This window comes from Mesoplodon bidens (assembly GCF_964165515.1).
Source record: "Mesoplodon bidens genome assembly, chromosome: 15".
Classification (NCBI taxonomy): Eukaryota; Metazoa; Chordata; class Mammalia; order Artiodactyla; family Ziphiidae; genus Mesoplodon; species Mesoplodon bidens.
In genome coordinates, this window is record NC_138171.1 from 64,487,870 (window position 1) to 64,503,435 (window position 15,566).

Below are 15,566 nucleotides of genomic sequence, written 5' to 3' on the forward strand. Positions count from 1 at the left end.
GCCGGCAGGTTGAAAGGCGAGGGCCGGGCGGGTAGCGGCGGCAGCGGCTGCGGGGGCGGCTCGGCGTTGAGTGGCGGGCGGCCGCGCGCGCCCACAGGCCCTGGCGTGGCGGCGACCGCGGTCGCGGGCAGAGGCGGCAACGGCAGGTGCGCAGGCGGCGGCGCGGGCGCGGGGAGGCGCGGCAGGCCCTGCAGGGCGAGCGCGGCGGCGGGCGGCGCGGAAGCCCAGGCCTCGGGCGGCAGGTCGGGCAGCGCCGCGTGGGCGCCGGGGCCCCAGGGCGCCAGCGGCTTGGGCCGCAGCGGGAGCGCGGGCAGGGGCGGCAGTTCGGCCAGCGCGAGCGCCGAGGGAGGCGGCGGCGGCGGCGCGGGGCTCAGGCCGGGCGGCAGTCCGGGCAGCGGCGGGTGCGGCAGGGACGGAGCAGGCGGTGGGGTCAGGGATAGAGATGCGCGGGCCCGGCCTAACCGCGAGTGGACGCGGGCCCGGGCCAGCCGCGGATGCGAGCGGGAGCGAGGAAGCCGGGACGCCAGCTTGGCCACCACCGCCGCGCCAGGGCCCCGCGCGAACAGCCCGCGGAGGCCTTGTTTCTCCAGCAAGTGGCCACGCGCCGCGCTGCGAGAGGCCCAGCCAATCGGAGCCGTGCGCCACCGCGCTCCAGCCAATCAAAGGCCAATGCGCCGGTGACCTGTGCGTTTCTCCCGCCGGCTGGCACGAGCTGTCACTGGCAGCCAATCAGAAGCAGCAGCACTCACTGTCAAGGCCTTCTTCCCGCCCCTCCTTCAGTTCCAGCCAGTCACAGTATTCCGGGTTGCCGCAGGCTCCACCCCTCACCATCCCTGAGGCCAGGCTCTGCGTGAGCAGTGGGCGCCCCCAACTGGCCTGAGGGTCCAATTAGCGCGCAGCCCCCTCTACAGCCCCGCCCGCCCTCCCTACGACAGCCAATGAGGAGACTGTATGGATCTCTTTCTTTGGCGGGGTTTGCCCTTAGGGATTCCGGAGTGATGCTCCTGGTGTAGGTCAAGATCTACGCAAATCCCCACTGAATGATCTTACAGAAAAGATGAAACGATATCAATTCAAAAGCAAAGCTTGACATGCAGCATTTGTGTTAACGTTGTTAAGAACGGTTGTAAACAACACAGATGGGTGACAATCAGGAAAAAATGAGAAATGGTCAATCTATTTAAAATTGGAATATAGAAATCTTTATTAAAACATATTAGAGGGCTTCCCTGGTAGCACAGTGGTTAAGAATCCGCCTGGCAATGCAGGAGACACGGGTTCGATCCCTGGTGCGGGAAGATCCCACATGCCACGGAGCAACTAAGCCCTTGCGCCATAGCTACTGAGCCTGCTCTCTAGAGCCCGCGAGCCACAACTACTGAGCCCGTGTGCCACAACTACTGAAGCCCGTGCACCTAGAGCCTGTGCTCCACAGCAAGAGAAGCCACCACAATGAGAAGCCTGTGCACCACAACAAAGAGTAGCCCCTGCTCGCCGCAACTAGAGAAAGCCCATGCACAGCAACAAAGACCCAATACAGCCAAAAATAAATAAATAAATTTATTTAAAAAAAAAAACAATATTAGAGGGCTTCCCTGGTGGCACAGTGGTTAAGAATCCGCCTGTGCATATAGGGGACACGGGTTAGAGCCCTGGTCCAGGAAGATCCCACATGTCGCGGAGCAACTAAGCCCCGGCGCCACAACTACTGAGCCTGCTCTCTACAGCACGCAAGCCACAACTACCCACAACTACTGAAGCTGGCGCGCCTAGAGCCCTTGCTCCGCAACAAGAGAAGCCACTGCAATGAGACGCCGCGCACTGCGACAAAGAGTAGCCCCCATTCGCTGCAACTAGAGAAAGCCCGGATGTAACAGTGAATACCCAGTGCGGCCAAAAATAAAATAAATAAATTAAAAATATATATATTAGAACATTTCTCAGTGGGTTAGAAAGGATATCATCCACTGCCCTCACTGAGACAGTCTGCTCTGTGGCCCTTGTGCCCAAATGCTGCTCTTAATCCTGTTCTCCAGTAAAGAGATGATGTGGGGCCTCCCTGGTGGCGCAGTGGTTGAGAGTCCGCCTGCCGATGCAGGGGATACGGGTTCGTGCCCCGGTCTGGGAGGATCCCATATGCCGCGGAGCGGCTGGGCCCGTGAGCCATGGCCGCTGGGCCTGCGCATCCAGAGCCTGTGCTCCGCAACGGGAGAGGCCACAACAGTGAGAGGCCCGCATACCGAAAAAAAAAGAAAAAAAAAAAAAAAAAAAAGAGATGATGTGGTTTATTCCACACCTCAGGTCAGAGAAACACAAGATGATTTTTTTTTTAAAGAAATGACAAAAAAAAAAAAAAAAAGAAATGACATCCAGGATTTATTTATTTATTTATTTTTAATAAATTTATTTATTTAATTTATTTTTGGCTGTGTTGGGTCTTCATTGCTGCCCACAGGCCCTCTCCAGCTGCAGAGAGCAGGGGCCACTCTTCGTTGTGGTGCACGGGCCTCCCACCACTGTGGCCTCTCTTGCTGCGGAGCACGGGCTCCAGGTGTGCAGGCTTCAGCAGTTGCAGCATGTGGGCTCAGCAGTTGTGGTTCACGGGCTCCAGAGCACAGGCTCAGCAGCCGAGGCGCTTGAGCCTAGCTGCTCACGGCATGTGGGATCTTCCAGAACCAGGGCTTGAACCCGTGTCCCCTGCATTGGCAGGTGGACTCTCAACCGCTGCGCCACCAGGGAAGCCCAAGATGATATTTTTAAAGAATCAATACTTCTGTGAAAAAGCAAAAGTCTATAATGATTCTCAAATAGAGCAAATTAAATGATGTATGCTAAGAGAAATCAGTCTGGAATTCCAATAATGTTTACACAACCTCCTCAAGGTTGTTCAACCCAAAACCTTGTGCATACTGCAGTCAGATTTTGGTCTACGCTTGTTATCCTAAATCAGGCCACAGAAAGACAAGCTGAGTTCCTCATAGGGTGCCAAATCCCATCAACTCTATTCAGCTGGAATTCTTCAGTTAAGACAAAACTTCACCAGATTGCAAAAGGTGTAGGCTTGGGAAGGCACAGCTCAGAACAGAGGCTCAAAGAGACTGGTTCCAGGACTAGCCAAGACCTCGGTCAAAGTTCAGAATAGCAGATCAATCCCCAATTGTGCAACCTTCATTCTGGACCCAGCCTAGGAGAGTAATTTGCTTCCACATTTCTGGGTGATTAAACTTATAATGATGGGATGAGAAAACGAAGCAATCCAGTAGCACTGATTACTGACATTGGATTAGTAACTGGCTTTTGAAAGTGTTTGAAAGTGTTCAGTAATCTGAGATATTAAATATCTGATTTATTCATTTCCAAGAGGGGCTCATTTCCAAGAGCCCCTTAAGTGCTTAGGAAGAAGTTGCTGCTTGGATTTGTACACACGTACGCCACCCCCTCACCCTGTTAAGAGATCAAGTAGATTATGTGTGTAATTATTTGAAGTGTCTAAGGGAATTAAATTAATCAGGCTTGTAAAGCATGCTAAATATTTAGGGAGAAGCTGATCTGTCAAATTTATAATCTAATTGAGTACTAATCAAAGAATGTGAAAGTGAGTTTTACATCCAAATTATAAGGCCAATCAATACAATGAGGTCTGGAAGCAAGTATAATGGCTTAAGGAAAATGAGATTTTTAGTTGGATCATTTTAATAAGTTAATTATAAATTAAAACACAAATGACGCACAAGTCCCCTAACTTGGACATGGCTCCATCGCTAGATTGTGACCATGTGATTCCCCCCTCCCCGAGGGCAGGCCTGAGTTTTCACATCTCTCCCATCTGGAGCACAGCCCCTGGCACACAGCTGTGTTGATGTTTGTTGAAGGAATGAATAAGGGGCCCCCAGCTGGCCCCCAAACCAGCCAGTGATCCCCTGCACACAGCACACAGAGGCAAACAGGGAAGCACACTGTCTTTATTGATAGTTCCAGCCCACAGGAGACCCCAGGCCAGAGGCCAAGCCCGAGGGTCTGGCCAGCCTCGCCTGGCAGACCAGGCTCTGATACAGAGGCGCTCAGGGTGGGCAGTAAATCTGCTCTGGTGCTCAGCATTTCCCAAGAGGGCAGCAGCCTGGGAAGAGGCAGAGCAGGGCCGTGGTGAGCCCTGGCTCCCTCCTCCCCTCCTGGGGGACATGAGTCCTCTCCCTCCCCTGGCCTCTGAGGCCAGTCACCCAGCAGACACACACAGGTAGCCTGAGAGCTGGCTATATGTCCCCCCCGAGGGCTGGGGGTGTCCCCCAGTGCAGCCTGGAGGGGCAATGATGGTGGCATGGGATGAGTGGGGGCAGGGGCCCTGCATTCCCTCTCACCTCCATAGCCATTTCCCATCAGGCCATTGCTGCCTCGCTTCACCTCAGGGCCCCCTAAGGCACACAGACAAGCCAGGGCACCCCAGTCACCAGAGGACTTCGCAGTCCTCCTGCCCACCCCAGCTTTACCCCAGGCCCTGGGAGACCCCCACTCACCTAAGGGCCCAGGGCCCAGCTCTGGCCACAGCTGCCCACAGGGCCCTGGGGGGAGGGGCAGAGGTGAGAACACTGAGTCCCTTCTGTCCCCCTGCTACTCCCTCCACCAGGAGTGCCCTCCCTCCATCTCTGCATGGCTATAAGGTGGGCTGTACGGCTAGGCCCAGGGCCCAGAGCCTAGCTCTCCACAGCCACCTGACCCCTGATGACCCGTTCCCACACACCCCATTACCTGGCTGGCTCCTGACCTCTGGATATGCACCTCCCGCCCCATATCTAGGCCTCAAGTTGGCCCCCCAGGGCTGGAGGGAGGGCCAGGGAGAGCCCCTCGGGGCCCCGGCCTGACCTGAAGGAGGAGAGCTGGCTTGGGACTCCTGCTCACCGGAGTTGTACATTCAGGATGCCCCAGTCCTTCCAGGGTCTCAGAGCCCCTCACCCACTCGGCCTGGTCCCTGCCACCCTTGCTAGGGTTCCCTCTGCTCCCCCAACGTTTCTTACCATTTCCTCCAGGGGCTGGAGCAGCCACATTGGGGCGCACAACTGCTGCCCTCTCATACCCTGCAAGAGACCCAGCTGACTCCTGCCCTGCCCCTGGACATCCCTTCCCCCACCCTCTGCACGGTGTCCCCTGGGTCCAACTCACCATTCCAAAAGCCATCAGTCCCAGGGAACCGTGGAAGAGGAAAGAGAAGGTCAGAGGCAGGAGCAGGCCCTGAGCCCAGAAACCTCCACCCCACCCTACCCAGCAGCCCCAGGCACCTGGCTGTGCGCGGGCCTCAGGGAAGACCCCGGCTCCCAGACCACCATTCCTGTAACCAAAATCTGCAGGAGAGCGGTGGGAGAGGGGCTGGTTGGGATGGGGCGGGGGCAGCATGAGGGGGGCCAGGGTGACCTGCTCATGGAGAGACAGGGAGGGGCAGACAGACAGACTGACTCAGAGGCAGCCTAGAGAGGACCTCCCACAATCCCCCACCATCATCCAGCTAACCCAGTTGAGCCCACCTTCTGGAAGCCGTCCCTCCCTCCCTCTGGGCACTTCCCTTTCTGCCTGCTGAGTCTGTCACTCTGCCCTCACCTGAGACAGGATCCCACTGGCTCTGGCCACCACTGTGGTCCAGCACATAGTACATAATTGCTGGGTGGATAAGGACAGAGACTGACAGACAGACAAGGAGCACTCTCTGTAAGGGAGACACAGCTCATGCCCAGGATGGGGACGCGGGGGCTCACCGACTTTCTGGGGCTTGAGGCCACCACCAAAGCCTGGGGGAGAGGAAACAGTGGTCAGAGATAGCCGGTTTCACCTCCCTGCTTCCTGGGCTGGTGGAGGGGAGAGGAGGGAGAACTCAGGCGAAGGGCCTCCTCACCCAGTTCTGCTCCTGGTCTGTAGCCATTCGGAGGCTGGTACCCTGTGAGGGGAATGGAGATGAGCAGGGAGGACCCAGACTTTCCCGAACTCCTTGGAGGCCCAGTATGGACCTTCCGGACTCTGAGGAGGAAGGGACTCTCCTCATCCACAGGGAATGGAACCAGAAGAAATGAGATAAGAAAGCAGCAAGAGATACCAAGGGTAGACTCAGAGAGGGACTTCCTGGCCTTAAGGTACCTGAACACCTGAGATGACCCAGGGAACAAGGGAGATGGAGGAATGACCTGGCATGGGGTGGGGCAGGGAAGGCAGACGCACACCTGCTTCCTGAGGTTTCAGCCCCCACTGGACAGCTGGAGTAGGTACTAGAAGGAAAGCCAGGGGATAGGAGTGAGCCCAGGGTGGGGCAGGTGGGGAATGCCGCAGACTGCCATGGGGGAAGGGGCTGGGGGAGCTGTCATATTGGGGGTCATGTGGGGTCTCAGGGCCAGAGTTCAGGCTTTTCCTCACTGACTTGCTGGAGATCAGGCCTGGGAGATTCTGAGTGGCCCAGCCAGGCCCAGGCCCTCCTGGGACCAGGTACCCACCAGGGCCCCTCAGGTCCTTCATCCGCACTGACCTGGGAACTTGCTGTTCTGCACTGGGGGAGGGGGCTGGGATTTCAGGCCCCAGCCACCTGCTTTATCGCAAGGGATCCCTGGAGTGGAGGCCTGGCAAGAAGCCGTGGAGGGACCCCACCACTGCAGGGACCTAGATGGGGAGGAAGGGAGGGGGCAGTGAGCCCAGGCCAGTGCCACCCCCAGGCTGCCCTCCTGGCCTCCACATGGCCAAGCCACCCGCCTGTGGTGGCTTCTAGGGCAGACACACCTTCCAGGGGAGACAGTGGCCAGGCCAGAAAAAGCCCAGCTCCCATGGGCCACAATCTGCTCTGGGGACAAGGTGACCCAGCTGCCTGATGTGGTTCCTGCTATTGCCCACCTTGCCCTCCACCTTCCAGCAATATCCCCCCACTTCCCTCTGTTCCCTGTCCCCTCACCTGGCTGGGCCCTCAGCCCATTGCCATTGCCATATCCTGGAGAGGAAAAGCAGGGATGTGAGGGGCAGTATTGGGCAGGGGGGTTCTGGAAGGACAGCAGGAGGAGGTGCAGGACAGGGATGGGGAGGGCTCTGGCTCACCTGGCTTCTGAGGTTTCAAACCCCCTCCCAGACCTGCAGGAGAGACAGAGGAAGCCTCAGACCTGACCAGTCCTTCCCCAGAAAGGAGCCCTCTGTCTCCCCTACTGAGGCCACCACTGAGCTCCCCTGGAGGGAGCTGCAGCCCATTCCCTGGCATGTATCCTGGGAGAAAGTGTGGGCATGAGGGCAGGGGCTGGGTGGGGGAGACTTCAGAAGGGGCAGAAAGGAGGCAGGGATGGACTCACCTGGCTTCGGAGGGCTCAAGCCCCCTCCCAGGCCTGGGGAGAGACAGACAGAGGCTGAGTGACAGGTGGACCCCACCCTGCCCCTTCTCTTCCTCTTTGCCCAGTGCGCCCTGTGCCCCCTCTTCCCCACCCCCCAGAACTGCAGGGCCTGACCCTGCCCCCCTCACCTGACTGGGGCCCTTCACCTGGGAAGGCTCCAACTCCCAGCCCATTCCTGTAAACTGGGGAGACAGAGTGGGAGTTATGAGGAAGAATAAAGTGGGGGGAGTAGACAGTTCCTGGGGGTAAGAGAAGTGGGGGGGTCCAATTCTGACACCAAGTCCAATTCTGGAGTTTTTCCAACACCACCAAGTAATTCTCAGACACCATCTGGGTGTCCTACAATTTAACCCAAGTCCGACACTGTCTACCTGGAGACAGCATGAGATCCCACAGGTCGAAGGCTCAGAGTTCTCCCCCCAGCCCCACCCCACATTTCAGGCACCAATTTCTAGTCTAAGTTGTCACCTGTGCTTCTGACCAACTGGTTGTAGATCAGAGATTCCCACCACCCCCTCCTTTGGTTTGACTAATTTGCTAGAGCGGCTCACAGAACTCAGGGAAACATTTTACTTACTAGATAATCGATTTATTATAAAAGGATATAACTCAGGAACAGCCAGTTAAAAGAGATGCAAGGGACAAGGCACGTGGGAAGGCACGAAGAGCCACCCTCCCAGCACTTCAGGTGTTCACCAGCCCAGAAGCTCTCCAAATCCTGTTCTTTCGGGGTTTTATGGAGGCTTCATTACATAGGCATGATTGATTAAATCATTGACCAGTGGTGACTGACCTCCAGCCCCTCTCCCCTACCTGGAGGTCATGGAGTGGGACTGAAAGTTCCAACCCTCCAATCACATGGTTGCTTCTCCTGGCAACCAGCCCGCACCCTCAGATGACCTAGGGGCTTTCCAAAAGTTACCTCATTAACATAACAAAAGACATATCCCTCTCCCTCCCTCCCTCCTCCCTCCTTCTCTCTCTCTCTCTCTCTCCAGGAAATTCCAAGGCTTTCTGGAGCACAGTGCCAGGAATGTGAGGAAGATTAAACATACATATTTCTTCTTATAAATCACAATATCACAGGGTGGGAAGAGAGAAAGGGAGGGTTTACCTGGCTTCTGAGGTTTCATGGCCTCAGCAATGCTTGGAGAAGAAAGAGATGGGAGCAGGTAAGGGACCCATGACACCCCTCTGAGCCTCTCCTCCAGAACCCTGGCATCTGCCCCCAGCACCCACTCCTGTACCTGGTCCATAGCCAATGGGAACCGCAGACCCTGTGGGGATGGGTGGGAGGTGGGGGCGTGGGGAGAGGTTGAGGAACACAGGAGGCCAGAAACTGGGCTTCCCTTTCCTCCCAGTTTAGGGACCAGAAAACTTGGAGCCTCCTCTGCTGCATTCCATTACCAACTCTGCCCTCTCCAAGGAGCCCAGGAGAGGACCCTCAGAACAGAGTCTGGGTGGGGGCCACCTCGCCCCCTCCTCTCTCTTCCTCGCCCAGCCTCCAGCTTCTCCCAACCCCTCAGTTCTGAGCTGGGGGGCCTGTGAGGGATGGAGGGATGAGCAGGGGGTTGGGGACCCTGGCTAAGTTAGAGGCAAGGATTTGTGGTCCCCCCTACAGAGCCAAGCCAGAACCCTGGAGGCTCTCCCCACCCCCTCTTAATCCTTCACCAGTCCTGCCTCTTGAAGGCCTGGGAGGGAGATGGGAGAGAATGCCTAGATGTGGACCACACCCCAGAGCTCACCAGTCTCACCTGGCTGGGATCCCAGCCCATTGCTATTCCCAAATCCTGGGGGGACAGATGGAGACGGGTGTGTGAATAGGGGGAGGGGAGATTAGGGTTTGGGGGGAGGTGGAGAGACATGCCGGGACAAGGCTCACTTGGCTTCTGGGGTCTCACACTGGCTCCAAAGCCTGGTGGAGAGACAGGGGGCAGGTTAGGGCTCCTGGCCCCATCCCTAGGCCTCCCTAGCATCTCCAGGCAGGCCCGCCCCTACCTGCTACATAGCCATTTTGTTTTGTTGTTTTTTTTGTGTGTGGTACGCGGGCCTCTCACTGTTGTGGCCTCTCCGTTGTGGAGCACAGGCTCCGGACGCGCAGGCTCAGCGACCATGGCTCACGGGCCCAGCCGCTCCACGGCATGTGGGATCTTCCCGGACCGGGGCACGAACCCGTGTCCCCTGCATCGGCAGGCAGACTCTCAACCACTGCACCACCAGGGAAGCCCTACATAGCCATTTTGAGCTGCAGGGCCTGGGGACAGGAGACAAGGGCTCTGGATACAGCCTCTCTGAGGCCCCTGCACAAAGCAAGGTCCTTTAGCTCTACCCCACCACCCCACCCCAAGCCAGGCCCTCAGCCTCCTCCTGGGGTCCAGCCTCCCTGTGGAGCCTGAACGCCATCCCAGCTGCCTGGGTCCAGTCTGGTTGGTGTCACCACCACCACCCACACCAACCAGCCAGGAAGGTGGACACCTTGACGTCCCCTGTCCCCTCACCAACCACATGCTCTGCTCTGGGTACAAGCTCCCGCCTCCATGGCCCCCAGCCATTTCCAGAGCCTGTACCCTCTCTGGTCCTCTCTCAGATGCCCCAGCTCAATATTTTCAGTGGGGCACGGCCAGCGGGCCCCCGCCTCTCCTCCACCTCCCCAGAATGTGCCCCCATTACATTCACGCTCCTTTCCTGCCTGCCTCCTCCTGCTGCCCGGGCTCGGGAAGACCTGCCGCCCCACCTGGCTGGGCTGCCCTGGGGACATTTGTTGAAGGAGTATTTGTTGTGTGACGCCAGATGGGAGGGCGGGTTTCACCTGGCTTCTGAGATTTCAGTCCTCCGAGGCCTGGGGAAGAGAAGGAGACTGTCCAGTGAGTCCACCCGGATCCCCATCCCCTCAGAGCTAGGGACAGCACCTCCACCCCTGCATCAGCCACCCCCTCAGTGAGCCCTGCACCCCTAGAGCTCTGGGGTCGCACCCGGCTGGGCTCCATTCCCGGTCCCAAACCCTGGGGAGACAGAGCAAGAGGCCTGAGCAGAGATCAGGGACTCAGGAGAGATCAGGAGTCTCAGGACTCCGGAGAGATCAGGAGCACAGATGCAGAGATGACAGACAGAGCCCAACAGAGCAGAGCATGGCTCACCTAGCTTCTGGGGTTTTCCCTTCCAGAAACCCCCACCTTTGGGTCTCCGCCACCCCCCCCCCAACTCAGCCCCGGTCCCCTCTCTACCTGGTCCAAAGCCATTTAGAGCTGAGAGACCTATGGGGGGGGGGTGTGACACAGGAAATCTGGATGGCACTGAAGTGAGAGTGAGCCCCAGCCTCCCCGCCTACCCGGACCCCTGCCCTCCCCTTCCACGTCCCTCCATTCAACCTAGCTAGGTTCACAAGAGGGGTGGGGAGCTCACTGGGGGGACCTGTGATAGGAAAAGGGCTGGGGAGACTGAGGCGGCTGAGAGATGGGATCCCAGATCCAGCCTTCCTCCATCCCTCTGGCCCAGAAGATTCCTGGGGTCTTAACATCCTTGCTCCTCCTTGCTCCCACTCTGGATGACAGGAGCCCAGCCCACCCACCGCCCAGAAACACCAGCAGCCTCCTCCCCAAGTTCTCCAATCCCTGCCTACTCCAGGTAGACAAGGGCTTTTGCTCCCTGCTTAAAATCACAAAGGTGTGTCCCACTGCCAAGTTCAAGTCCCCGCAGGCCTCCAGCCTTGGGCTGTGTCCTCTGGCTTTCCACCTCTGGTGGATTGCCCCCCAGGCCTGACCACAGCCTGCAACAGCCACCTGGGGGTCTCGTCTTGGGCACTGGGCCCAGCGGGTCTGCAGCCGGGTCAGGGTTGACCGGCTCTGTCTGCAGTGTGCAGCCAAGGTCGGGCTCAGGCAGGCACTTGGGAAAGTTGGTGGAATGAGTGAGCTTCTAAGAGGCCCCCTGTTAGGAGCCCAGAGTGGTGGCCGGCAGTGACCTCTCCCTCCCCCAGCAGGCTGGGCCCTAGCCATCTTCACCTGGCTGGGCCCCCAGGCCATGGCCAATGCCCTGTCCTGGAAAGGAAAAGCCGTATGTGAGCAGTGGATTGGGGGAGGACTTGGGATGGGGACAAGGACAGGGATGGACAGGGACAGAATTAAGATGGTGGGACAGGGGCTTCCCTGGTGGCGCAGTGGTTGAGAGTCCACCTGCCGATGCAGGGGACACAGGTTTGTGTCCCGGTCCGGGAAGATCCCACATGCCGTGGAGCGGCTGGGCCCATGAGCCATGGCCGCTGAGCCTGTGCATCCGGAGCCTGTGCTCCGCAACGGGAGAGGCCACAACAGTGAGAGGCCCATGTACCACAAAAAAAAAAAAAAAAAGATGGTGGGACGGAAGGGCAGGGTCTCTGTCTCACCTGGTTTCTGAGGTTTCATGCCCCCTCCTAAGCCTGGGGAAAGAAGAACTGAGCCACATGCAATGTGGACCCCTCCCAGCCCCTATTCTCCCCCAAGAAATCAAGTTTCTGCCCTCCCCCTCCCTCCTTCCTAGGACCCCAGGTGCCCTCACCTGGCTGGGCTCCAACTCCTGGGAAGGCCCCAGCTCCCAGCCCATTCCCGCTGCTGAGTCCTGGGGAGAGAGAGCAGGAGTGAGTAAGGGGAGCAGGGGTGGGGGTGGAGGGACGATCGGGGGCAGAGGACAGGGACATAGGGACAGGGTGGGGCTCACCAGGCTTTTGAGGTTTCACGCTCCCTCCAATTCCTGAGAAAGAGTCAGAGACTCGGTGAGGGAGACTAGAGCTCCTGTGAACCCCGAACCCAAGCACGTGCCGCCAGCTCCCCCCACTACTCCCCTACCTGGTCCCTGGCCGTTCTGAGCGGGGCCTGTGGAGAGCAGGAGGGTGGAGGCTGGAGCCCAGCCCGTGCTGGGTGGGCCCACACCTCCTGTGGTGTCCTCACCCCACAACCTTTGTGCCCCCCAAAAGTTACTCCCCTGGAGCATGCCCAGAGAGGAGCCTGGAAGTCTGGAAAAGCCTCCCCAAGACCACAGCTCAAGCCAGAGGAGTGGCAGCAGTGGCTAATGAAGGGAGCAGTCCCTGGGAGGGTGGCACAGTGGCAGGGCTGGGGACAGAGTGAGAGGGCTCCCCTGCACCTGGTTTCTGAGGTCTTACGCCCCCTCCCAGCCCTGGAGAGTGACAGAGAGATTGACACTGACCTCTACCAGCCCCTCCCCTAAGAATGTGGGCCGGGACCCTGAATCCCCCTTGCCTGCCCCTCCCTGCAGCCCCCTGGCCCTGGAAAAGCACCAACGCTGAATCCATTTCTGCTCCCAAATCCTGGAGACACAGAGGTGGCGCTGTTGGCTGTGGGCTGGCAGGTTGGGGCAGGCAGAAGGGGCCAGGATAGAAATGGGTGGGGAGAGTGCCAAGATGGGCAGGGCAGGGCTCACCTGACTTCGGAGGTTTCATGCCCCCTCCCAGGCTGAGCCCCTGCCCTCCCCCCAGAACGCAACTCTCTCCCGGTTCCCTGATTCTAGCTCTGTTCACGCCTTCCCCCTCCCTGGACCACAGGGCGGTGCCCCAGGTGCCCTCACCTGCCTGGGCTCCCAGCCCTGGGAAGGCCCCAGCTCCCAGCCCATTTCCATATCCTGGGGAGACAGAACCAGAGGGAAGGATGGGGGGCAGGGCTGGGGCTTCAAAGGGCAGGTAGATGGAGAGGTGGGCAGAGGGGCGGTCATGGAGCAGGTCTCACCTGGCTTCTGGGGTTTCACCCCCTTTCCAAAGCCTGGGGAGAGAGATGCAGTAGATGAGGGCACCCCAGGGATCCAGCCTCTTCCTGGGGCTCCATGAGCTGAGGGCTAAGGTGGGGGGCATTTGTGGTCCCAGCTGAGGCAGGGGTGGAGCAGGCGTGCCCTTGTTCTCCATTCCCCAAACCAGAAAACTGGAACCGTTTTGGTCCTTCCCTTTGCCTCCAGTGAGTCACCAGTTGTGCCCTGAGGGAGCCCGGGGGAAGACCCAGTGGTATCCTCCCCACCCCTCATATCCAAACCCATCTTTTTCCTGGAACCTCCTCACCTGGCTGGGTGGCAGCACCTGGGAAGGCCCTGACTCCCAGCCCATTCCCGTTCCTAAACCCTGGGGAGACACCTGGGGAGACGGGGCAGAGAGATGGGGAGAGACAGGTAGGGCGAGGCTCATCCGACTTCTGGGGTTTCACGACCCCTCCAATGCCTGAGAGGGGGATGGGAGTCAACTGAGGGTCTCAGGAGACCCCATGTCAGGGGTGCCCCTAGAATCCTGGCCCCACCTCCACCTGTTCCCTAGCCATTGGGAGCTGGAGGGCCTGTGGGGAGAAGAAGCCATGCACTGGGTGGGTTTGGGGTGAGGGTGCAGGACCCTTGGACCCCACCAGAAACAGCAAACTTGAAGGCTCTCTGTCTGTCCCTTCACCCCCTGGAATCATTCACCAATCCTGCCCTCTGCTCCAAGGTCTGGGAGGGAGCAGGGGGAGGGGCAATGCCCAGCCCCACCACTCACCTGGCTGGGCTTCTAGCCCATGCCCATTGCGGAATCCTGGGAGAAGAGATAGAGGTGAGGGGTGTGAGAGAAGGGTGGGGAGACAGAGAGAGAGCCAGGGCCAGGCAGGGCCCACCTGGCTTCTGAGGTTTAACACTCTCTCGGACCCTGGGGGAGACCCAGTGAGCCAGTGAGAGACCCAGGACACCCTCCACCTCATAGCCATTCTGAGCCAGGGCCTGTGAGAACTCAGCTCCAGTCTGTTCTTCCCAAGAAGGGTGGGGGGTACAGGAGGGGCCCTGGCTCCTGGGAGCCCACTCCCCTTTCTTCCTTCTTTCGGCTCTGAGCTGGCCCAGGGCCTCACAGTGAGCTGGACTTGCCCGCCCTGGAGCTGGGTTCTGTGGGCAACCGGGGACAAGCAGGGACAGGAAAGAGTTGTACCTCCGGGGCGTGTACATGGTGAGACAACAGAAGCGCCCTGATGGATTCCTGGGACAGGGGAGCGGTGTGTAGGGGGGAAAAGACAAGGCCTGCAGGAAGGGTGGTGGGCGGGCTTCTCCACCCGGGGCTGGGGTGGGGGGGAAAGTGCAGCAGTGTGGTCCCCAAGTGTTTCTGAGATGGCTGCCTCCCCCAGACCCAAATCCCATTTGCCCATGCCTTACCTGCTCCTAGACCACTGCGGGGGCCGTAGCCTGTGGGGGAAATGGGAAGTTGAGCCTGCGGGGCAGGAGGGGCCAGAAGCTGGGTGCCCTGCTCTCATTCCGAGGACACAGAGCTGCCCCGCCCGCCACCCCTCAGCCAGCTTTACCTGATGGATATCCATTCAAGCCTCCTAAGCCTGTGGGGTCAGGAAGAGAGGGTGACTTAAGAGCCAGCAAAGAGCTGAATCTGGATGCTCCCTGCAAAGTGAGAGAGCACACCCCCCTCTCTGGGCCTCAGGTACCCTGAGGTCACCACAGGGTGAGCAGACTGGTGGCAGGGGCAGGAGAAGCGGGAGTCCCTGGCATGGAGGGAGGTGTCTGGGTCATACCCCTGGGAGCAGATCCCCCTGTACCCTCTTCCAGGGGCAGCTGCACCTCTGGCCTCCATTCTTTTTTTTTTTTTGGCCTCCATTCTTACTTGAACCCCTCCCTTCCTGGAAATCCCATCCTCGACCCCCAGCCCCGAAGTCTCTCTCCTGCAGCTTAGGTGTGTCAGGTCTCAGGAGGAAGCCCCTCTCCCACCTGTAAGGCCCCACAGGTCCCTGGAGGGAAGACCCTTCCGGACACCCCACCCCTGGCCCCGCCCCAACTCGCCTTGTCTCCTCCCTTCCTGTCCTACCTCCACGCCTTTGCCTCAAGTCACTGCCAGCGATGTCCTTCCCCTTTCCTGTTGCAATCTGACCCCCACCCCCACCCTGCAAAACCAGCTCCAGGCCTTCCTCCAGCCCTGATGTTCTCACACCCAGGGGTGAGATTCTGCCCCATCTCAACTCAGTTCCAAGGGTGCAAGCTGTCTGTTTCTCACACTTGAGCTGACGTGAACAAGGTCACCTGCCAGGAAGAGATGCATGACCCTGTGTTCTCCTGGGCCCCAGATCTGGATCCCAGAGCAGGGAACATCTGGGGTGCTCCCCCAGAGAGCCCCCAGACCCCTGCGAGGGGAAGACCAGGCCCTCTTCCTTGACCCCAGAGCCTGGAGGATCCACTTACCTTTCCCCAGGCCAGGAAACAATGGAGGTAGCCCTAGGGGAGGGAGGAAGGGGGGTCCTG

The 15,566-nt window shown here is 59.0% G+C and overlaps 3 protein-coding genes across 5 annotated transcripts; all 3 read right to left on the bottom strand.

Annotated features, from left to right (window-relative positions):
* Positions 1-4,019: 4,019 nt before the first annotated feature.
* On the bottom strand, positions 4,020-5,188 carry LOC308629178 (glycine-rich extracellular protein 1-like). 2 transcript variants are annotated; one of them, XR_014017636.1, is made up of 5 exons: positions 5,155-5,188; positions 5,010-5,069; positions 4,512-4,556; positions 4,356-4,409; positions 4,020-4,117 (listed from the first exon to the last, which is right to left on the bottom strand). XR_014017636.1 is itself a non-coding variant. In XM_081256722.1 (4 exons), the coding sequence occupies exons 1-4, from the start codon at positions 4,904-4,906 to the stop codon at positions 4,092-4,094; spliced, it is 288 nt and encodes a 95-aa protein (XP_081112848.1). In that variant the 5' UTR covers positions 4,907-5,145; the 3' UTR covers positions 4,020-4,091. The 2 variants fall into 2 exon arrangements, 1 of the variants encoding a protein (XP_081112848.1); XM_081256722.1 differs by lacking the exon at positions 5,155-5,188 and having other exon boundaries at positions 4,744-5,145.
* A 77-nt stretch (positions 5,189-5,265) lies between these two features.
* On the bottom strand, positions 5,266-8,596 carry LOC308628350 (glycine-rich extracellular protein 1-like; the record flags this gene model as incomplete). Its single annotated transcript, XM_081255171.1, has 10 exons — positions 5,266-5,333; positions 5,742-5,774; positions 5,879-5,920; positions 6,201-6,245; positions 6,500-6,630; positions 6,917-6,952; positions 7,057-7,089; positions 7,302-7,334; positions 7,455-7,522; positions 8,588-8,596. Coding segments are annotated over 10 exons (498 nt in total), but the record flags the coding sequence as incomplete, so codon positions are not given.
* A 1,357-nt stretch (positions 8,597-9,953) lies between these two features.
* Positions 9,954-15,527, bottom strand: LOC308629199 (uncharacterized protein). Of its 2 annotated transcripts, XM_081256763.1 has the most exons (13): positions 15,507-15,527; positions 14,624-14,653; positions 14,478-14,532; positions 13,837-13,872; positions 13,052-13,084; positions 12,894-12,947; positions 12,158-12,184; positions 12,030-12,062; positions 11,871-11,930; positions 11,719-11,751; positions 11,339-11,374; positions 10,565-10,594; positions 9,954-10,179 (listed from the first exon to the last, which is right to left on the bottom strand). In XM_081256763.1, exons 2-13 carry the CDS (start codon positions 14,636-14,638, stop codon positions 10,013-10,015), a joined length of 579 nt encoding a protein of 192 aa, XP_081112889.1. In that variant the 5' UTR covers positions 14,639-14,653; positions 15,507-15,527; the 3' UTR covers positions 9,954-10,012. The 2 variants fall into 2 exon arrangements, with proteins under 2 accessions (XP_081112889.1, XP_081112890.1); XM_081256764.1 differs by lacking the exons at positions 10,565-10,594; positions 11,339-11,374; positions 11,719-11,751.
* Positions 15,528-15,566: the final 39 nt, after the last annotated feature.